Raw genomic sequence first — 24,271 nt, 5'->3', positions numbered from 1 at the left:
GACGTCCTAGTGGATGCTGGGAACTCCGTAAGGACCATGGGGATTATACCAAAGCTCCCAAACGGGCGGGAGAGTGCGGATGACTCTGCAGCACCGAATGAGAGAACTCCAGGTCCTCCTCAGCCAGGGTATCAAATTTGTAGAATTTAGCAAACGTGTTTGCCCCTGACCAAGTAGCTGCTCGGCAAAGTTGTAAAGCCGAGACCCCTCGGGCAGCCGCCCAAGATGAGCCCACCTTCCGTGTGGAATGGGCTTTTACAGATTTTGGCTGTGGCAGGCCTGCCACAGAATGTGCAAGTTGAATTGTACTACAAATCCAACGAGCAATAGTCTGCTTAGAAGCAGGAGCACCCAGCTTGTTGGGTGCATACAGTATAAACAGCGAGTCAGATTTTCTGACTCCAGCCGTCCTGGAAACATATATTTTTAGGGCCCTGACTACGTCCAGCAACTTGGAGTCCAAGTCCTCCAAGTAGGGACTTGGAGGACTCCAAGTCCCTAGTAGCCACAGGTACCACAATAGGTTGATTCATGTGAAACGCTGAAACCACCTTAGGGAGAAATTGAGGACGAGTCCTCAATTCCGCCCTATCCGAATGAAATATCAGGTAAGGGCTTTTATAGGATAAAGCCGCCAATTCTGATACGCGCCTGGCTGAAGCCAGGGCCAACAGCATTACCACTTTCCATGTGAGATATTTCAAATCCACTGTGGCAAGTGGTTCAAACCAATGTGATTTTAGGAACCCTAAAACTACATTGAGATCCCAAGGTGCCACTGGAGGCACAAAAGGAGGCTGTATATGCAGTACCCCTTTGACAAACGTCTGAACTTCAGGCACTGAAGCCAGTTCTTTCTGGAAGAAGATCGACAGGGCCGAAATTTGAACCTTAATGGATCCTAATTTTAGGCCCATAGACAATCCTGCTTGCAGGAAATGTAGGAAACGACCCAGTTGAAATTCCTCCGTAGGGGCCTTCTTGGCCTCACACCACGCAACATATTTTCGCCAAATGCGATGATAATGTTTTGCAGTTACATCCTTCCTGGCCATGATCAGGGTAGGGATGACTTCATCTGGAATGCCTTTTTCCTTCAGGATCCGGCGTTCAACCGCCATGCCGTCAAACGCAGCCGCGGTAAGTCTTGGAACAGACAAGGTCCCTGCTGGAGCAGGTCCTTCCTTAGAGGTAGAGGCCACGGGTCCTCCGTGAGCATCTCTTGCAGCTCCGGGTACCAAGTTCTTCTTGGCCAATCCGGAGCCACGAGTATCGTTCTTACTCCTCTCCTTCTTATGATTCTCAGTACTTTTGGTATGAGAGGAAGAGAAGGGAACACATATACCGACTGGAACACCCACGGAGTTACCAGAGCGTCCACCGCTATTGCCTGAGGGTCCCTTGACCTGGCGCAATATCTGTCCAGTTTCTTGTTGAGACGGGACGCCATCATGTCCACCTTTGGTTTTTCCCAACGGTTTACAATCACTTGGAAGACTTCTGGATGAAGTCCCCACTCCCCCGGGTGGAGGTCGTGTCTGCTGAGGAAGTCTGCTTCCCAGTTGTCCACTCCCGGAATGAACACTGCTGACAGTGCTATCACATGATTTTCCGCCCAGCGGAGAATCCTTGCAGCTTCTGCCATTGCCCTCCTGCTTCTTGTGCCGCCCTGTCTGTTTACGTGGGCGACAGCCGTGATGTTGTCCGACTGGATCAATACCGGTTGACCCTGAAGCAGAGGCCTTGCTTGACTTAGGGCATTGTAAATGGCCCTTATCTCTAGGAATTTATGTGAAGAGACGTTTCCATGCTTGACCACAAGCCCTGGAAATTTCTTCCCTGTGTGACTGCTCCCCAGCCTCTCAGGCTGGCATCCGTGGTTACCAGCATCCAATCCTGAATGCCGAATCTGCGGCCCTCTAGAAGATGAGCCTTCTGTAACCACCACAGGAGAGATACCCTTGTCCTTGGAGATAGGGTTATCCGCTGATGCATCTGAAGATGCGATCCGGACCATTTGTCCAGCAGATCCCACTGAAAAGTTCTTGCATGGAATCTTCCGAATGGAATCGCTTCGTAAGAAGCCACCATTTTTCCCAGGACTCTCGTGCACTGATGCACTGACACTTGTCCTGGTTTTAGGAGGTTCCTGACTAGCTCGGATAACTCCCTGGCCTTCTCCTCCGGGAGAAACACCTTTTTCTGGACTGTGTCCAGAATCATCCCTAGGAACAGTAGACGTGTTGTTGGAATCAGCTGTGATTTTGGGATATTTAGAATCCACCCGTGCTGACGTAGCACTACCTGAGATAGTGCTACTCCGACCTCTAACTGTTCCCTGGACCTTGCCCTTATCAGGAGATCGTCCAAGTAAGGGATAATTAATACGCCTTTTCTTCGAAGAAGAATCATCATTTCGGCCATTACCTTAAAGACCCGTGGTGCCGTGGACAATCCAAACGGCAGCGTCTGAAACTGATAATGACAGTTTTGTATCACAAACCTGAGGTACCCTTAGTGAGAAGGGTAGATTGGGACATGGAGATAAGCATCCTTGATGTCTAGAGATACCATATAGTCCCCTTCTTCCAGGTTCGCTATCACTGCTCTGAGTGACTCCATCTTGAATTTGAACCTTTTTATGTAAGTGTTCAAAGATTTTAGATTTAAAATTGGTCTCACCGAGCCGTCCGGCTTCGGTACCACAAACAGCGTGGAATAATACCCCTTTCCCTGTTGTAGGAGGGGTACCTTGATTATCACCTGCTGGGAATACAGCTTGTGAATAGCTTCCAATACTGCCTCCCTGTCGGAGGGAGACGTTGGTAGAGCAGACTTCAGGAACCGGCGAGGGGGAGACGTCTCGAATTCCAATTTGTACCCCTGTGATACTACCTGCAGGATCCAGGGGTCCACTTGCGAGTGAGCCCACTGTGCGCTGAAATTCTTGAGACGGCCCCCCACCGTGCCCGAGTCTGCTTGCAGAGCCCCAGCGTAATGCTGAGGACTTGGCAGAAGCGGGGGAGGGCTTCTGCTCCTGGGAAGAGGCTGTATGGTGCAGTCTTTTTCCCCTTCCTCTGCCCCGGGGCAGGAACGAGCGGCCCTTTTCCCTCTTGCCCTTATAGGGACGAAAGGACTGGGTTTGAAAAGACGGTGTCTTTTTCTGCTGAGAGGTGACCTGGGGTAAAAAGGTGGATTTTCCAGCCGTTGCTGTGGCCACCAGGTCCGATAGACCGACCCCAAATAACTCCTCCCCTTTATACGGCAATACTTCCATATGTCGTTTGGAATCCGCATCACCTGACCACTGTCGTGTCCATAACGTTCTTCTGGCAGAAATGGACATCGCACTTACTCTAGATGCCAGGGTGCAAATATCCCTCTGTGCATCTCGCATATATAGTAATGCATCCTTTAAATGCTCTATAGTTAACAATATACTGTCCCTATCCAGGGTATCAATATTTTCAGTCAGGGAATCCGACCAAGCCACTCCAGCGCTGCACATCCAGGCTGAGGCGATCGCTGGTCGCAGTATAACACCGGTATGTGTGTATATACCTTTTAAGATATTTTCCAGCCTTCTATCAGCTGGTTCTTTGAGAGCGGCCGTATCAGGAGATGGTAACGCCACTTGTTTTGATAAGCGTGTGAGCGCCTTATCTACCCTAGGGGGTGTTTCCCAACGTGCCCTAACCTCTGGCGGGAAAGGGTATAGTGCCAATAATTTATTAGAAATCAGCAGTTTTTTATCGGGGGAAACCCACGCTTTATCACACACCTCATTTAATTCATCTGACTCAGGAAAAACCACTGGTAGTTTTTTCACACCCCACATAATACCCTTTTTTGTGGTACTTGTAGTGTCAGAAATGTGCAATGCCTCCTTCATTGCCGTTATCATGTAACGTGTGGCCCTACTGGACATTACGTTCGTCTCGTCACCGTCGACACTGGATTCGGTATCCGTGTCAGGGTCTGTGTCGACCATCTGAGGTAACGGGCGTTTTAGCGCCCCTGACGGTGTCTGAGACGCCTGAACAGGCACTAATTGATTTGTCGGCTGTCTCATGTCGTCAACAGTTTTTTGCAAAGTGCTGACATTGTCACGTAATTCTTTAATTACTACCATCCAGTCAGGTGTCGACTCCCTAGGGGGTGACATCACTAACACAGGCAATTGCTCTGCTTCCACATCATTTTCCTCCTCATACATGTCGACACAATCGTACCGACACCCAGCACACACACAGGGAATGCTCTGATAGAGGACAGGACCCCACTAGCCCTTTGGGGAGACAGAGGGAGAGTTTGCCAGCACACACCAGAGCGCTATATATATATATACAGGGATAACCTTATATAAGTGTTACTCCCTGTTATAGCTGCTGTATTTATATATTAGCTGCCAATAGTGCCCCCCTCTCTGTTTTACCCTGTTTCTGTAGTGTAGTCTGCAGGGGAGAGTCAGGGAGCCGTCCTTCCAGCGGAGCTGTGAAAGAAAATGGCGCTTGTGTGCTGAGGAGAAAGGCTCCGCCCCCTTCACGGCGGCCTTTTCTCCCGCTTTTTTCAGGAAACTGGCAGGGGATAAATGCATCCATATAGCCCAGGAGCTATATGTGATGCATTTTATTTAGCCATATAAGGTTTTTATATCATTTTTATTGCGTCTCAGGGCGCTCCCCCCCCCAGCGCCCTGCACCCTCAGTGACCGGAGTGTGAAGTGTGCTGAGAGCAATGGCGCACAGCTGCAGAGCTGTGCGCTACCTTATTTGAAGACAGGAACGTCTTCTGCCGCCGCTTTCTCCGGACCTCTTCGCTCTTCTGGCTCTGTAAGGGGGCCGGCGGCGCGGCTCCGGGACCCATCCAGGCTGAACCTGTGATCGTCCCTCTGGAGCTAATGTCCAGTAGCCAAGAAGCCCGATCCACTCTGCAGTCAGGTGAGTTCGCTTCTTCTCCCCTTAGTCCCACGATGCAGTGAGCCTGTTGCCAGCAGGACTCACTGAAAATAAAAAACCTATTTAAACTTTTACTTCTAAGCAGCTCAGGAGAGCCACCTAGCCTGCACCCTTCTCGTTCGGGCACAAAAATCTAACTGAGGCTTGGAGGAGGGTCATAGGGGGAGGAGCCAGTGCACACCAGCTAGTCTAAAGCTTTTACTTTTTGCGCCCAGTCTCCTGCGGAGCCGCTATTCCCCATGGTCCTTACGGAGTTCCCAGCATCCACTAGGACGTCAGAGAAAATGTACTTTATGCGCAGTTTTCTGAGAGGCGGAACAGCCCCCCGGTTTCTTACATTGTGTAGCTTGTAGTACAGGCCGCAGGCGTTGCACACGGGATCCCCGTTCACGTTGCGTCTCCAGAGGGTAGTGGTGCTGGTATGACAGTTGCTGCACTGGGTCCCGGCTCTCTTGCTGACAATCTGCGAGGCACAGGGAGGAGGAAGAGTGACTTTTTGGAGATTTTTGCAACTTTAACTAATGCCCATCTAGGTGTTTGGGTGCGGTATAGCACATAGACAGTTAAAAGATAGACAGTCATTAGGTAGACACCATATGGTTGACAGTCAAAAGATAGGGTCAAAAGTCAGACATGGTCATAAGTCAGACACACACAAAAAAAAATATTTTTTTGTGTTTTTAAACATTTTTAACCCAAATTTGGTGAAATTCATCGCCTCACGAGCTTGCTACGCACGCCACGCTTCGGGCTCAGTGTCTCGCTTCGCTCGCCACAACTTTACTAAAAGGTAATAGTTTGTGACATGGATAGTAAATGAGGCAAAAGTTGTAAAAAAATAGAAAATTTTTTTTTTTAGTCTGACTTGACCCTGTCTGACTTTTGTCCCTGTCTATCCGATCATATGGTGTCTACCTAATGACTGTCTATCTTTTAACTGTCTATCTGTAGACTGGAACCCACAATCCAGGCCGCTTTCAGGCTGTGAGCTATTATCATTCATGTCTGTACCCTGAACCACAGTCGCTGGAGCTGGTAGGCACAGCAACCAATCAGATTCTGGCTATCATTTACTATAGTCTAGAAAATGACAGCTAGAATCTGATTGGATGCAATAAGCAACGCCTCCACTTTTCTTGTTTCGAAGGTTTGATAACTCAAAGGAGCAAACGCAGGATTTCTGGAGGGGGGTTTCCAAATTGTTTACATTTTATAGTGATTGTCGCCAGTCCACGAAGGTTGCATAATTAGCATGTATACACACACACACACACACACACACACACACACACACACACACACACACACACACACACACACACACACACACACACACACACACACACACACACACACACACACACACACCATTCCACCCTTTATATTGCATGTAGTGGCTGCTGCCCAGGCTATGAGGAAGGGAGGTTTCTGGGCAACTGGAACCCCCCCTCCCCGGTCATCGTATAGAGGACTGGGTTTGTGATAACTAGTGGATTGTGTTTATTACATGTGCGTTGTGTAAATGGAACCTGAGAATAAATAAATGAACTCCTTGACTCCCCCCTCCCGCCCGTGTCCATTATACATCAATCTGGTATATCCATTCCATTGATCCATACCAGTCGTTTCTTCGGTCGTATCAGCGGGCGATTCTGCCCATTCATCTTGTGATACAGACCGCAGGCGTTACACAAGTAGTGGCCACTGACATCTCGCCTCCACAGGGGAGTCACCGTTGCTCCGCAGTTCACACACTCGCGATCCTCTGGGGACAAAGAAGGATAGAGTATATATATATATATATAGCTATATAAAGGGTGTGACTATCCAGCAATGCTACACCTTCCATTTACCCACATTTACCCAGCCTGCACAGCCCTGAGAAATACAGGTGCATCTCCAAACGAGTGGGAATAGTCCCTGTTGGTCGGCATACCGACCGTCAGGATAGTGAGGGGGGAGGGGATATATGGGGAGGTCATGTGATCGTCGGTCACTTGACCGCCAGTCACATGAATACATCCCGTGTGGAGAAGTGAGCCAGTGGAGAAGTTGCCCATGGCAACCAATCAGCATTGAAGTAACAGTTATCATTTGCATAATATACAATTGTACGGAGCAGCTGATTGGTTGCCATGGGCAACTTCTCCACTGGCTCACTTATCCACACTTTTCACTGTTTCATGAATAGACCTTCTATCACTGTGCAATTTATCACTCTCCAAGGCTAAATCTGGGCCACAGTGTCCTCCACAAGCAAGAGGAATTTTCACACAAACAACTGTAATTACACATTACCAAAAGGTAACAAAGATTCCGAACAAATAGGTGACCCAGGAGGGTCTGTCAATGCAATTATCTGTCTATGGACGATTGATGGACGTGTTACTGTGTAATAATAATTATGTGATGGTAATGATGCCTAATGTCTATTCCAGTGGTCCCCAAACTTTCCTGAATCATGGTGCCCTAGAGTATCAGCACCCCTATCTTATTGAGAGATCTGCAAAAATATTTATATAAGTAAATTGTGCATACCGGTCATCCTTAGGTTCAGTTATGTGGTGGGTACAGGGCTGCTCTTCTGTTATATGTATATATATCTCACACATTTGGCCAATATAATGTCAATTTATAATGATATAATCACTTTAGACCTGCTGAGGAATTTATGAGTTTAAATTCACATATGATAAATATCATTTTTGACATTTGCTCCTGGTGCAAACAAGTTTTAGACATTTTTGTGATGTTTGGAAGCTGCTAGGAAACCATTATCAAGGATCTCCAGAATATAGCTGACTTCATTCATTGTGCGGATGTCATCTTGGATTAAACTCCATTATCTCCTTTGTTTCCATCAGTGCATCATCCTCACATCTGTTGTCGTCTATCTCCATCAGTTCCTCCCACATCTGTCATCTCCTATCTACAGTCTCCATCAGTGCCTCACTCCCACACCTGTCATCTCCTATCTCCATTGCCTCCATCAGTGCCTCACTCCCACTTCTGTCATCTTCTATCTCCATTGTCTCCATCAGTGACTCCCACACCTGTCATCTCCTATCTCCATTGTCTCCATCAGTGCCTCACTCCCACTTCTGTCATCTTCTATCTCCATTGTCTCCATCAGTGACTCCCACACCTGTCATCTCCTATCTCCATTGTCTCCATCAGTGCCTCACTCCCACTTCTGTCATCTTCTATCTCCATTGTCTCCATCAGTGACTCCCACACCTGTCATCTCCTATCTCCATTGTCTCCATCAGTGCCTCACTCCCACTTCTGTCATCTTCTATCTCCATTGTCTCCATCAGTGACTCCCACACCTGTCATCTCCTATCTCCATTGTCTCCATCAGTGCCTCACTCCCACTTCTGTCATCTTCTATCTCCATTGTCTCCATCAGTGACTCCCACACCTGTCATCTCCTATCTCCATTGTCTCCATCAGTGCCTCACTCCCACTTCTGTCATCTCCTATCTCCATTGTCTCCATCAGTGCCTCACTCCCACTTCTGTCATCTTCTATCTCCATTGTCTCCATCAGTGACTCCCACACCTGTCATCTCCTATCTCCATTGTCTCCATCAGTGCCTCACTCCCACTTCTGTCATCTCCTATCTCCTTTGTTTCCATCAGTGCATCATCCTCACATCTGTTGTCGTCTATCTCCATCAGTTCCTCCCACATCTGTCATCTCCTATCTACAGTCTCCATCAGTGCCTCACTCCCACACCTGTCATCTCCTATCTCCATTGTCTCCATCAGTGCCTCACTCCCACTTCTGTCATCTTCTATCTCCATTGTCTCCATCAGTGACTCCCACATCTGTCATCTCCTGTCTCCATCAATGCCTCACTCCCACACCTGTCATCTCCTATCTCCATTGCCTCCATCAGTGCCTCACTCCCACACCTGTCATCTCCTATCTCCATTGCCTCCATCAGTGCCTCACTCCCACACCTGTCATCTCCTATCTCCATTGCCTCCATCAGTGCCTCACTCCCACTTCTGTCATCTTCTATCTCCATTGTCTCCATCAGTGACTCCCACATCTGTCATCTCCTATCTCCATTGTCTCCATCAATGCCTCACTCCCACTTCTGTCATCTTCTATCTCCATTGTCTCCATCAGTTCCTCCCACATCTGTCATCTCCAATCTACAGTCTCTATCAGTGCCTCACTCTCACATCTGTCATCTCCTATCTTCATTGTCTCCATCAGTGCCTCACTCCCACACCTGTCATCTCCTATCTCCATTGCCTCCATCAGTGCCTCACTCCCACTTCTGTCATCTTCTATCTCCATTGTCTCCATCAGTGACTCCCACATCTGTCATCTCCTATCTCCATTGTCTCCATCAGTGCCTCACTCCCACTTCTGTCATCTTCTATCTCCATTGTCTCCATCAGTGACTCCCACATCTGTCATCTCCTATCTCCGCTGTCTCCATCAGTGCCTCACTCCCACACCTGTCATCTCCTATCTCCATTGTCTCCATCAGTGCCTCACTCCCACTTCTGTCATCTTCTATCTCCATTGTCTCCATCAGTGACTCCCACATCTGTCATCTCCTATCTCCGCTGTCTCCATCAGTGCCTCACTCTCACATCTGTCATCTATCTCCATTGTCTCCATCAGTGCCTCACTTCCACTTCTGTCATCTTCTATCTCCATTGTCTATATCAGTGACTCCCACATCTGTCATCTCCTATCTCCGCTGTCTCCATCAGTGCCTCACTCCCACACCTGTCATCTCCTATCTCCATTGTCTCCATCAGTGCCTCACTCCCACTTCTGTCATCTTCTATCTCCATTGTCTCCATCAGTGTTTCCCACATCTGTCATATCCTATCTCCGCTGTCTCCATCCGTGCCTCACTCTCACATCTGTCATCTATCTCCATTGTCTCCATCAGTGCCTCACTCCCACATGTTATCTCCTGTCTCCATCAGTGCCTCACTCCCATTACTGTCATCTTCTATCTCCATCACTGCCTCACTCCCACACCTGTCATCTCCTATCTCCATTGTCTCCATCAGTGCCTCATTTCCACATCTGTCATCTCCTCTCTCCATTGTTTCCATCAGTGCCTCACTCCCACGTTATCTCCTGTCTCCATTGTCTCCATCAGTGCATCACTACCACATATGTCATTCTCCTATCTTCATTGTCTCCATCGTGCCTCACTCCATCTGTCATCTCGTATCTTCATTGTCTCCTTCAGTGAAACCTCCTAACATCTATTATCTCCACTGTTTCTATCAATGGCACCTCACAATATTTCTTATATGCAGTGTCTCTATTTGTACAACCTCCCATCATCTGTAATCCCCCCTTCCCCTGTTACAATCAGTAAAACTTAGCATCACCTGCAGTCCCTTACCTCCCTGATATTTGTTACTGCTAACACCAAAATGGGGTGTCCCTCTTATGTCCTCAATTTTAAAGCCCAACTCAAAACATTTAAGTACCTCTCTAGAAACGTACCTGCCACACCATCCACATCATTGCTATCTCTGGGTTCTGTAGTCCTCCAGTCTACATAACTTACGTAAGAACATAATATCACCCTCTTCACATTATGGCTTGAGGAATACAGAGGGTGAGGAGCAATTTACCTGTTGACTGGAACTGGCTATTAAAGTCCTGCACTGTTGCTATGTATCCCATCTGGGCTACAGCTTGACTGTTGGGGCTTCTTGTTTCCAGTGTCATGAGATCACTGGTCAAGGGGCTCATCCTCTCTGTCTTTAAAGTCTCCAGAAATTTGGGGCTTCCTTCACGTTCAGATGGGCTCAGCAGGAATGGTACCGATGAGTATAAAGGGGGAGAGGAGAGCGGCGCTAATGGTGAGGCACCTGACGTGTAGAGGGGAAATGGCCCAGAGCTTCTTCCATAAGTGACCAGACTGTGGGGGAATCCAGAACTGCTCTCCGGCCAGGGAGAAGGGAACGTCTGAAGAACTGAAAGACAGAGACAGACAGAGAATCTCCTGAGTTTGAGGCCGACCTAAGTTCATATGAGAAAGGACATCAGTATGTTTGCTACAGGAGTGTTCAGCGTAGAGGTGGGCTTCATATTTTTCATGGGCCCTGCAGGTGACCCATGGTCCCAGAATGGGTGTACATGGGCTTTGTGGAGAAACATCAGCTCACATTATGAGACTATAGCAAGGGGCCCCTGACATTTACCCACCTCTAACAATACCCATGACACATAAAAGTTTTACCAATAATACTTAACTGCAAGGAGCTCAACATTTATTATTACTGAAACTTATCTGAACCACTGGTCAGATGAGCCTCAGGGTTTCTGAAATTACTCATGAGGAGGACATCGGGACTGTCATTATGTCTTAAACTAATCTTGGTAGGACATCAGGGCTGTCATTATCACTCTTGCACAGTTTCATATTTGTATTAGATTGGTAGACATGTGCATAAAATAGACTTATCGCCATAAGGTGCACAAAGACTGTGCACATAACTTCCTACAAAAAGTACGGGAGACCACAAAGAGTGGCCACTTGCCAGAACATACTGTTCATGAAGCAGTGAAAAGAGTGAAGAAGTAAGCCAGTGGAGAAGTGGCCCATGGCAACCAATCAGCATTGAGGTAAGATTTATCAAGTGCATTCTATAAAATAAGTAGCAGATGATTGGTTGCCATGGGCAACTTCTCCACTCTTTTCACTGCTGCATGACTAGACCCCAAAGTACCGTCTGATGAAGCCGGCTGCAAACCGCGAAATGTGTCATGTGGCTCACTACAGCAGGGACCACAAGGAGGCTTACAGTCCAGTGCTACAGCCAGGGCACCTACCTGGAGAGTGGCGGAACCCTGTTACCGCACGACTGGTCACAGCTACTCCATACTGGGATGGGCTGCCATCGCTACCCATGTTGTAGAAGAAGTCTTGTTCCTCATTGCTGCGTCCGAGTGCAGGATCAGAGTACTGGGTGATGGGTTCTTGTCCAGACATGGTTGTGAAGTCCATTATTCGGCTGCTGAGATGAAACACAGCACCTGTAACAGGTAAAGCACACGATCTATAGAGAGTGGTAGCAACACTTACATCCCTGCACTGACCTATGACAATTCCCTGCACCCGGCATGTGCCCTGTTGTCTTATCAGGGTAAAAACAGCCGGTCTGCGGCTGAGGTATAGCAGGGTGAATATGGATCCATTTAAGGGGGTCATTTCGAGTTGATCGTACGATCATTCACACTGACATGCGGGGGGACACCCAGCACAGGGCTAGCCCGCCCCGCATGTCAGGCCATATAGACGTGCGGTGAGCTAAAAGGCTCAGGAGACACTAGCTAGCACCAGAGCCATATTTACACACAAAATATGAGCCAAAGCGTACATGTGGGCATTATACACAGGTGCAGCAGTATAAACTCCTGGAAATTTGGTGAGTTTTGATCAGAGATGTGCAGAAAAGATGCACAGGTGAGGCACTGCCTCACCTGCCATAGACTTTTTACTCCAGAGTATTGGGTATAAAAATGATTAGAATAATGCAAAGAAGATATTTCAAACATGTTCTATGTATTCTCATATACTTTATACTATCAAAACTCTGGTAGAAACATAAGTATGACAGGAAAAGCTCTGCCTCACCGCACATCACTGATACTGGAATCCGTGTGTTGCAGAAGGCACTCATGAAGAGTCCCTCATGCTGTGACTTTATCTATAAACATCACCATTTGTTTAAGTCCGTGGAGTGCCACCTGTGTTTGTCTTATGGGAGCAGAGGGCTGTTTCCCACTACTACAAGCCATCCACATTATATATATATATATATATATATATATATATACACCAGTGGCGGATCTTGCCACGGGCAAGCAGGATTTTTGCCCGGGGCGCCGCCTTCCGGAGGGCGCCGGCGCAATCCGGAGGGCGCCGCACCATGGCAAGATCCTCCACTGTCAGTGTGCGCCCCAGCAGTGTCCCCCCTCCCGCTGTGAGAAGGGAACCAGACGCTATGCGTCTGGTTTCCCTTCGTGGCGCTGGTCCTCCCCCGCTCTGAAGGGAATCAGACGCTAAGCGTCTAGTTTCCCTTCATGGAGAGGACCTTTGGTGTGCGGTACGCGATGACGTCATCGCGCACCGCACAGCATTGTGGCATAGACGCTAGGGGTCATAATTGACCTCTAGCGCTTATGCTGTGCTATGGGAGAGACGTCATGACTGACGTCTCTCCCATAGATCCGAGGAGAAGAGCGGCGCCGGTCTGCAGGGTCTGGAAACAGGAGCGGGGTACAGTAAGTATACTTTTTTTTTTTTTGCCTTTCAGCGGCGCTACAAATGGGGGGCGTGACTGACCACGCCCCCATATTAAGCCACGCCCCATCTTTTGCCCGGGGCGCCGCAAGGGCAAGAACCGGCCCTGATATACACACATATATATATTTATATATATATACACATATATATATATATATATATATATATATATATACACACACATATAATTCTGTATTCTCTACTCCAACATACATGCATTTTGAGAGCTGGCTCCCAGTGCTAGGAAGAAGTGACAACTCTAGCCCAGGTGAAGGGTAAATATGGGAGCAGGGGGAAAAGGGGAACTGCAGAGGGGGAGGTGGAACAGTTTATAGAGGGGACGGAACTAGACTAAGGTTGGGGGGGAGGGGGCAGAGCGTAAAATGGGGCAGGCTAAGCTGAACACTGGGGTCTGAGGCAGAATAAGATGGAATGTACATTTGTTCCAGGCCATTTGCAGAGTTGTATTCCTCTTGCGGTATGCCAGTCCCCTGTGTGTACGTGTATTGCTGCTTGTGTCCAACTCTGCATAGCACACAACAAGTGTAACAGCACCCCCATGCTGAACTCTACCCTCATGAGAATTACAGCCCAGTTGCCCCTCTCTGGTTCTAAGTATAGATGCTTTGAAAATGCGTTCAACTCGCATCACCCGTATTTGCGTTCGCTCAGTTTTGGCGCATGTGCAGTGGTCAAAGGCGTAAAATACACCCAACAAACAGTTGTATCATATTCAACCCTGAATCAGCCCCTCAGTCTTCATCTCCTGTTCATCTATATTTACCCCGGAGGAGGAAGCCACAGATGTAGACTGAGTGGTATCTGTTCCCAGGACTGGGCAATCTGTCCGCTGTCCCAGGTGCTGAACAGAGAATGCTGCGCTGGGTAACAGTGCATAATGGTGGTCATTCCGAGTTGTTCGCTAGCTGCTTTCGTTCGCTGTGCAGCGATCAGGCAAAAAAATCGGCACTTCTGCGCATGCGACGCAATGCGCACGTGCGTTGTACTATTACAGCGAACGATGTAGTTTCACACAAGGTCTAGCGAAGCTTTTGAGTCGCACTGCTGGCCGCAGAGTGATTGACAGGAAAGGGGCGTTTCTGGGTGTCAACTGACCGTTTTCAGGGAGTGTTTGGAAAAACGCAGGCGTGCCAGGAAAAACGCAGGCGTGGCTGGGAGAACGCAGGGCGTGTTTGTGACGTCAAAACAGAAACCGAATAGTCTGAAGTGATCGCAAGCGCTGAGCCCCCCAAAGTAATGCCACCCCACACCATTACTGACCCACTGCCAAACCGGTCTTGCTGGAGGATGTTGCAGGCAGCAGAACGTTCTCCTTGGCCTCTCCAGACTCTGTCACGTCTGTCACATGTGCTCAGTGTGAACCTGCTTTCATCTGTGAAGAGCACAGGGCGCCGGTGGTGAATTTGCCAATCTTGGTGTTCTCTGGCAAATGCCAAACGTCCTGCACGGTGTTGGGCTGTAAGCAAAACCCCCACCTGTGGACGTCGGACCCTCATACCACCCTCATGGGGGTAAATTTACTAAGATGGCAGTTCTATTCAAGATGGGATGTTGCCCATAGCAACCAATCAGATTCTACTTCTCATTTATCTAGCACCTTCTAGAAGATAATACCTGGAATCTGATTGGTTGCTATGGGCAACATCCCATCTTAAATAGAACTCCCATCTTAGTAAATTTACCCCATGTGGAATCTTTCTGATCGTTTGAGTAGACACATGCACATTTGTGGCTTGCTGGAGGTCATTTTGCAGGGCTCTGGCAGTGCTCCTCCTGTTCCTCCATGCACAAAGGCGGAGATAGCGCTCCTGCTGCTGGGTTGTTGCCTTCCTACGGCCTCCTCCACGTCTCCTGATGTACTGGCCTGTCTCCTGGTAGCGCCTCCATGCTCTGGACACTACGCTGACAGACACAGCAAACCTTCTTGCCACAGCTCGCATTGATGTGCCATCCTGGATGAGCTGCACTACCTGAGCCACTTGTGTCGGTTGTAGGGAGGTCATACAGGCACGTGGAGGCCACACACACTACTGAGCCTCATTTTGACTTGTTTTAAGGACATTACATCAAAGTTGGATCAGCCTGTAGTGTGTTTTTCCACTTTAATTTTGCGTGTGACTCCAAATCCAGATCTCCATGGGTTAATAAATTTGCTTTCCATTGATAATTTTTGTGTGATTTTGTTGTCAGCACATTCAGCTATGTAAATAACAAAGTATTTAATAAGAATATTTCATTCATTCAGATCTAGGATGTGTTATTTTAGTGTTCCCTTTATTTTTTTGAGCAGTGTATATCGACTGATAGCGGTCGACCTAATGAGTGTCAACCACTAAGTGCCATCGACCTGAAGACCAGATACCCTGTCGGGGTGCAGGGTGTTCGATGGGGCAGAAGTGTGGGGTCTGGGATACAGGAATGGAATGATACAAGGGTGTATGTAATGTACAGGAGGGAGCTGTGGGATGGTATGGGGGGTGTATGTATTGTACAGGAGGGAGCTGTGGGATGGTATGGGGGGTGTATGTATTGTACAGGAGGGAGCTGTGTATGGTATGGGGGCTGTATGTATTGTACAGGAGGGAGCTGTGGGATGGTATGGGTGGGGGGGGGGGTGTATGTATTGTACAGAAGGGAGCTGTGGGATGGTATGGGGGGGGGGGGTGTATGTATTGTACAGGAGGAAGCTGTGGGATGGTATGGGGGGGTGTATGTATTGTACAGGAGGGAGCTGTGGGATGGTATGGGGGGTGTATGTATTGTACAGGAGGGAGCTGTAAGATGGTATGGGAGGTGTATGTATTGTACAGGAGGCAGCTGTGGGATGGTATGGGAAGTGTATGTAATGTACAGGAGGCAGCTGTGGGATGGTATGGGAAGTGTATGTAATGTACAGGAGGGAGCTGTGGGATGGTATGGGGGTGTGTGTGTATTGTACAGTAGGAAGCTGTGGGATGGTATGGGGGGTGTATGTATTGTATAGGAGGAAGCTGTGGGATGGTATGGGAGGTGTATGTATTGTACAGGAGGGAGCTGTAAGATGGTATGGGGGGTGTATGTATTGTACAGGAGGGAGCTGTAAGATGGTATGGGGGGTATGTATTGTATAGGAGGGAGCTGTGGGATGGAATGGGGGATGTATGTATTGTACAGGAGGGAGTTGTGGGATGGTATAGGGGTGTACATAATGTACAGGAGGGAGCTGTGGGATGGTATGGGGGTGTATGTATTGTACAGGAGGGAGCTGTAAGATGGTATGGGGGGGGTGTATGTATTGTACAGGAGGGAGCTGTGGGATGGTATGGGGGGGGTGTATGTATTGTACAGAAGGGAGCTGTAGGATGGTACGGGGGGTGTATGTATTGTACAGGAGGCAGCTGTAGGATGGTACGGAGGTGTATGTATTGTACAGGAGGGAGATGTGGGATGGTATGGGTGGGGGGTGTATGTATTGTACAGGAGGGAGCTGTGGGATGGAATGGGGGATGTATGTATTGTACAGGAGGGAGCTGTGGGATGGTATAGGGGTGTACATAATGTACAGGAGGGAGCTGTGGGATGGTATGGGGGTGTATGTATTGTACAGGAGGGAGCTGTAAGATGGTATGGGGGGGTGTATGTATTGTACAGGAGGGAGCTGTGGGATGGTATGGGGGGGTGTATGTATTGTACAGAAGGGAGCTGTAGGATGGTACGGGGGGGTGTATGTATTGTACAGGAGGCAGCTGTGGGATGGTATGGGGGGGTATGTATAGTACGTGAGGGAGCTGTGGGATGGTATGGGAAGTGTATGTACTGTACAGGAGGGAGCTGTGTATGGTATGGGGGGTGTATATATTGTACAGGAGGAAGCTGTGGGATGGTATGGGTGGTGTATGCATTGTACATGAGGGAGCTGTGGGATGGTATGGGGGGGGTGTATGTATTGTATAGGAGGGAGCTGTAGGATGGTACGGGGGTGTATGTATTGTACAGGAGGGAGCTGTAAGATGGTAGGGGGGTGTATGTATTGTACAGGAGGGTGCTGTGGGATGGTATGGGGGATGTATGTATTGTACAGGAGGGAGCTGTGGGATGGTATGGGGATGTACATAATGTACAGGAGGGAGCTGTGGGATGGTACGGGGGGGTGGGGGGGTATGTATTGTATAGGAGGGAGCTGTAGGATGGTAGGGGGGTGTATGTATTGTACAGGAGGGAGCTGTGGGATGGTATGGGGGGTGTATGTATTGTATAGGAGGAAGCTGTGGGATGGTATGGGGGGGTGTATGTATTGTACATGAGGGAGCTGTGGGATGGTATGGGGGTGTATGTAATGTACAGGAGTGAGCTGTGGGATGGTATGGGGGGGGGGTGTATGTATTGTACAGGAAGGATCTGTAGGATGGTATGGGGGTGTATGTATTGTACAGGAGGCAGCTGTGTATGGTATGGGGGTGTATGTATTGTACAGGAGGGAGCTATGAGATAGCAGGGGGCAGTATATGGAATGTAGGTGGTGCAGTAGGGAGCTGTGGGATGGTATGGGGGGTGTATGTATTGTATAGGAGGAAGCTGTGGGATGGTATGGGGGGTGTATGTATTGTACAGGAGGGAGCTGTGTATGGTATGGGGGGTGAATGTATTGTACAGGAGGCAGCTGTGTATGGTATAGGGGTGTATGTATTGTAGAGGAGGGAACTGTGTATGGTATGGGGGGTGAATGTACTGTACTGGAGGCAGCTGTGTATGGTATGGGGGTGTATGTATTGTATAGGAGGAAGCTGTGGGATGGTATGGGGAGGTGTATGTATTGTACAGGAGGGAGCTGTATATGGTATGGGGGGTGAATGTATTGTACAGGAGGCAGCTGTGTATGGTATGGTGGTGTATGTATTGTACAGGAGGGAGCTGTGTATGGTATGGGGGGTGTATGTATTGTATATGAGGAGGCTGTGGGATGGTATGGGTGGTGTATGTATTGTACAGGAGGTAGCTGTGTATGGTATAGGGGTGTATGTATTGTACCGGAGGGAACTGTGTATGGTATTTGGGGTGAATGTACTGTACTGGAGGCAGCTGTGTATGGTATGGGGGGTGTATGTATTGTATAGGAGGAAGCTGTGGGATGGTATGGGGGGGTGTATGTATTGTACAGGAGGCAGCTGTGTATGGTATGGGGGGTGAATGTATTGTACAGGAGGCAGCTGTGTATGGTATGGGGGTGTATGTATTGTACAGGAGGGAGCTGTGCATGGTATGGGGGGGTATGTATTGTATAGGAGGGAGCTGTGGGATGGTATGGGGGTGTACATAATGTACAGGAGGGAGCTGTGGGATGGTATGGGGGGTGTATGTAATGTACAGGAGGGAGCTGTGGGATGGTATGGGGGGTGTATGTATTGTACAGGAGGGAGCTGTGTATGGTATGGGGGGTGAATGTATTGTACAGGAGGCAGCTGTGTATGGTATAGGGGTGTATGTATTGTACAGGAGGGAACTGTGTATGGTATGGGGGGTGAATGTACTGTACTGGAGGCAGCTGTGTATGGTATGGGGGGTGTATGTATTGTAAAGGAGGAGGCTGTGGGATGGTATGGGTGGTGTATGTATTGTACAGGAGGCAGCTGTGTATGGTATAGGGGTGTATGTATTGTACCGGAGGGAACTGTGTATGGTATGGGGGGGGTGAATGTATTGTACTGGAGGCAGCTGTGTATGGTATGGGGGGTGTATGTATTGTATAGGAGGAAGCTGTGGGATGGTATGGGGGTGTATGTATTGTACAGGAGGGAGCTGTGTATGGTATGGGTGGTGAATGTACTGTACAGGAGGCAGCTGTGTATGGTATGGGCGGTGTATGTATTGTATAGGAGGAAGCTGTGGGATGGTATGGGTGGTGTATGTATTGTACAGGAGGCAGCTGTGTATGGTATGGGGGGTGAATGTACTGTACAGGAGGCAGCTGTGTATGGTATGGGGGGTGTATGTATTGTACAGGAGGGAGCTGTGTATGGTATGGGGGGTGAATGTACTGTACAGGAGGCAGCTGTGTATGGTATGGGGGGTGTATGTATTGTATAGGAGGAAGCTGTGGGATAGTATGGGTGGTGTATGTATTGTACAGGAGGCAGCTGTGTATGGTATGGGGGGGTGTATGTATTGTACAGGAGGCAGTTGTGTATGGTATGGGGGGTGTATGTATTGTACAGGAGGGAGCTATTAGATAGCAGGGGGCAGTGTATGGAATGTAGGTGGTGCAGTAGGGAGCTGTGGTACGGTATGGGGTATGCATGAAATGCAAGTTCTGCAGTAGGGAGCTGTGGGATGGAATATTATGGTATGGGGTGGTGGACCACTGGTCCATCCATAGCTTATCAACTGAGCAGAACATCTATCCAAAGCAAAACACAGGGCTTATATAACTACTGAAACCTAGCTGTGCGCTACACAAATAATGTAGGTCAGGCTCTGCCAACCTTTGGCTCTCCAGCCACACTTCCCAGAATTCGCTGACACAGTTTTAGCATTTACTTATAGCAAAACGATCAGTGCTGGGACTTGTAGTTCCATAACAGCTGGAGAGCCACGGGTTGACCGAGCCCGCAGTAGGCCATGAATAACATGACATGTTGGAATATGGAAAACAAAAGTACTCTCCTGATTGGGGCACTCACCGCCACTGTCCAGGGACCCAAAGCATGTAATGAGTCAAACTCACTCATTACATGCTGCTGTGTGCTGCAGGCAACCGCTGCCCGCAGCACACAGCCGCCCGGAGAGGAGCGCAGCAGACACGGGGGGAAGGAGGTGGAGGAGGGAGCCGCAGCAGCACTGTGTTATAGGTTGAGGCGCTGCTGCTGTCCCTCTGCTTCACCATAGGCTGTCTTCCGACGCTGTGAAGCGCATCCCAGCATTCACAGCCGCGGAGAACAGCCTATGGTGAAGGACTGGGACAGCAGCAGCAGCGCCTCCACCAATAACACATCGCTGATGCGGCTCCCTCCTCCACCTCCCTCCTCCTCCTTCTCTCCTGCCCGGGAATCGGGATCTCTGCCAGAAGCTGCACCGAGGAGCCTGAGCCAGCGGAGACGGTAAGTATAATTCTTCCTGTCTTTCTTTCTATCTTTCTTTCTGGCTTTCTTTCTTTCTGTCTGCCTTAATGTGCAAAAAGGGGGACACAGTCTGCCGTAACATGTAAAAAAGGTGGACACTGTGTGCCGTAATGTGTAAAAAGGGCACGCTGCCTGCAGTTATGTGTAAAAAGGGGACGCTGTCTGCCGTTATGTGTAAAAAGGGGGACGCTGTCTGTCGTAATGTGTAAAAAGGGCACTTTGTCTGCCGTTATGTGTAAAAAGGGCACGCTGTCTGCCGTTATGTGTAAAAAGGGCACGCTGTCTGCCGTTATGTGTAACAAGGGCACGCTGCCTGCAGTTATGTGTAAAAAGGGGACGCTGTCTGCCGTTATGTGTAAAAAGGGGGACGCTGTCTGCTGTAATGTGCAAAAAGGGCACTTTGTCTGCCGTTATGTGTAAAAAGGGCACGCTGTCTGCCGTTATGTGTAAAAAGGGCACTTTGCCGTTATGTGTAAAAAGGGCACGCTGTCTGCCGTTATGTGTAAAAAGGGCACGCTGTCTGCCGTTATGTGTAAAAAGGGGACGCTGTCTGCCGTTATGTGTAAACAGGGCCTTTTGTCTGCCGTTATGTGTAAAAAGGGGACGCTGTCTGCCGTTATGTGTAAAAAGGGCACTTTGTTTGCCGTTATGTGTAAAAAGGGCACGCTGTCTGCCGTTATGTGTAAAAAGGGGACGCTGTCTGACGTAATGTATAAAAAGGGAGATGCTGTCTGTCGTTATGTGTAAAAAGAGGGACGCTGTCTGACGTAATGTGCAAAAAGGGGGACACTGTCTGACGTAATATGCAAAAAGGGGGACACTGTCTGGCATAATGTGTAAAAAAGGTGGACACTGTCTGCAGTTATGTGTAAAAAGGGGACGCTGTCTGCCGTTATGTGTAAAAAGGGGGACGCTGTCTGCCGTAATGTGTAAAAAGGGCACTTTGTCTGCCATTATGTGTAAAAAGGGCACGCTGTCTGCTGTTATGTGTAAAAGGGGCACTTTGTCTGCCGTTATGTGTAAAAAGGGCACGCTGTCTGCCGTTATGTGTAAAAAGGGCACGCTGTCTGCCGTTATGTGTAAAAAGGGCACTTTGTCTGCCGCTATGTGTAAAAAAGACACTTTGTCTGCCGTTATGTGTAAAAAGGACACGCTGTCTGCCGTAATGTGTAAAAAGGGCACTTTGTCTGCCGTTATGTGTAAAAAAGGCACTTTGTCTGCCGTTATGTGTAAAAAAGGCACTTTGTCTGCCGTTGTGTGTAAAAAAGGCACTTTGTCTGCCGTTATGTGTAAAAAGGGGACGCTGTCTGACGTAATGTGAAAAAAGGGGGATGCTGTCTGCCGTTATGTGTAAAAAGGGGGACGCTGTCTGACGTAATGTGTAAAAAGGGGGAGGCTGTCTGACGTAATGTGTAAAAAGGGGTCGCTGTCTGCCGTAATGTGTAAAAAGGGGACGCTGTCTGCCGTTATGTGTAAAAAGAGGAATCTGTCCGCTGTAAGGTGTAAAAGGGTCTCTACCTGGTGTAGTGGTGCTACTGTGCGGCGTAATTTGAATAATGGAGACTATTGTGCATCGTTTTATGAATTGGTATTATTTTGTGGCCACACCCCTTCCCCACAAAGCCAAGCCCCTATGTATTTTTGCACGAGCCTACGGCGCGCACTGCCCATTTTCCATGTAGGGGTGGGGCTCCGATGCCGTTTCTTGCACACAGTCTAGTTACGGCACTGTTACTAGGTATCCATTTCTCTGGCCCTGAGCAGGTGCCCCCACCAGATCCTCTCCAGGGGTGAGGGGGTGGACTTGGATGGTGGGGGCAAAGCATTTTGTCGCACCTGGGCCCACCGCTCGCTAGTTCCGCCACTGCCAGGTCTATCCATGAAGCAGTAAAAAGAGTGGAGAAGTGAGCCTGTGGAGAAGTTGCCCATGGGAACCAATCAGCTGCTGTATATCATTTTATAGAATGCACTTAAAATTGTTACTTCAAAGCTGATTGGTTGCCATGGGCAACTCCCTCCACTGGCTCACTTCTCCACACTTTTCACTGCTTCATGGATAGATCCCGCAGTACTGAAAAGTACTGGTTATGACAAATCTGGGACCAAATTTAAGGTGTCACTTGCTGACAAAACACAATAGCAGCCTTATAGAATGGCAACGTGTGAACGCTGGGCATTACAGTATTGCTAGAAGGTAATCAACACCAAAGTAATTTGGGTAGTAATCCAACATCAGTATTTCAGTGCCATGACAAAATAAAATCACAATATGTGAATATTAATTATCATGGTATCTCAGGAAAGTAATCAACATCACACAGATTTATTTAGGGGCAGTAATTAAGCATCAATGTTTAAATACAGTAATGATAATACCGGACTTTTCCAATATAGTGATCCAGTCCCGGAAGAAATGTTGTTTAAAAGGCAGGAAATTGGGTGGCACCAATTAATCACAGTAGCCGATATCAGACAAATGTTGACTGTAATTAATATGTCCTGAGGTGACAATAAATGCAAATATAGGGGGTAATTCCAAGTTGATCGCAGCAGGATTTTTTTTAGCTATTGCGCAAAACCATGTGCAGATATAACATGTGCAGAGAGAGTAATAGGCCCTACACACTGGCCGATTTGTTTGAAAGATATGAACGATCTCGTTCATAAATGAACGAGAACTCGTTCATATCTTTCAGTGTGGAGGCTCCAGCGATGAACGATGCGCGGCCCCACGCTCGTTCATCACTGGTCCCCCGTCAGCTGTGCATGCAGGCCAATATGGATGATCTCGTCCATATTTGCCTGCACTTCACTCCCCCCGTCACTGCCCCCCCCCCGCCGCCGGGTCGCTCGTCGGCCGTCGGGCAGCTCGGCAGCGGATAGGCCAGTGTGTAGGGCCCTTTAGATTTGGGTGTGGTGAGTTCAATCTGCAATCTAAATTGCAGTGTAAAAATAAAGCAGACAGTATTTACCCTGCACAGAAACAAAATAACCCACCCAAATCTAACTCTCTCTGCACATGTTACATCTGCCTCATGGTTTTGCCCAATTGCTACCAAAATTCCTGCTGCGATCAACTTGGAATTACCCCCATAATGCTATAATTCAATGTAGTCATTGAAGTGCAGTAAGTGAGACGAAATCAGGGGTATTTTCCAGTATGGCTCTTCCCTCTTTACCGTATGATATATGCCGGTATGGCTCTTCCCTCTTTACAGCATGATATTTGCCATAATGGCTCTTCCCTCTTTACCGTATGATATTTGCCGGTATGGCTCTTCCCTCTTTACCGTATGATATTTGCCGGTATGGTTCTTTCCTCTTTACCTTATGACAGGCTTTCCCAACCACAGTCCTCAAGGCACACGAACAGTGCAGGTTTTAGTGATATCCAGGCTGCAGCACAGATGGTTAAATCAAAATAACTGAGCTACTAATTAAGTCACCTGTGCTGAAGCCTGGATATCACTAAAACCTGCACTGTTGGTGTGCCTTGAGGACCGTGGTTGGGAATGCCTGCCTTATGATATTTGCCGGTATGGCTCTTCCCCCTTTACCTTTTGATATTTGTCTGTATGGCTCTTCCCTCTTTACCATATGATATTTGCCAGTATGGCTCTTCCCTCTTTACAGTATATTTGTCTGTATGGCTCTTCCCTCTTTACCGTATGATATTTGCCGGTATGGCTCTTCCCTCTTTACAGTATGATATTTGTCTGTATGGCTCTTCCCTCTTTACCGTATATTTGCCGGAATGGCTCTTCTCTCTTTACCGCATTATATTTGCCATAATGGCTCCTCCCTCTTTACCATATGATATTTGCCGGTATGGCTCTTTGCTCTATACCGCATGATATATGCCGGTATGGCTCATCCCTCTTTACCGCATGATT

At 48.4% G+C, this 24,271-nt stretch overlaps 1 protein-coding gene across 1 annotated transcript in view; it reads right to left on the bottom strand.

Annotated features, from left to right (window-relative positions):
• GATA1 (GATA binding protein 1) overlaps positions 1–24,271 on the bottom strand; it is a 64,683-nt gene that overhangs the window by 2,881 nt on the left and 37,531 nt on the right. Inside the window, exons 2-5 of the mRNA XM_063936094.1 lie at positions 11,787–11,990; positions 10,583–10,927; positions 6,578–6,723; positions 5,296–5,421 (exon numbers count right to left, since the gene is read on the bottom strand). Coding sequence (XP_063792164.1) covers positions 5,296–5,421; positions 6,578–6,723; positions 10,583–10,927; positions 11,787–11,961 — 792 coding nt within the window. The 5' untranslated portion in view covers positions 11,962–11,990. The remainder of the gene's footprint in view (positions 1–5,295; positions 5,422–6,577; positions 6,724–10,582; positions 10,928–11,786; positions 11,991–24,271) is intronic.

This window comes from Pseudophryne corroboree, chromosome 8 (genome assembly GCF_028390025.1).
Source record: "Pseudophryne corroboree isolate aPseCor3 chromosome 8, aPseCor3.hap2, whole genome shotgun sequence".
In the NCBI taxonomy this organism is placed as follows: domain Eukaryota; kingdom Metazoa; phylum Chordata; class Amphibia; order Anura; family Myobatrachidae; genus Pseudophryne; species Pseudophryne corroboree.
The sequence above is the reverse complement of the archived record's forward strand: the minus strand, read 5'-3'. Positions and strand labels throughout refer to the sequence as shown.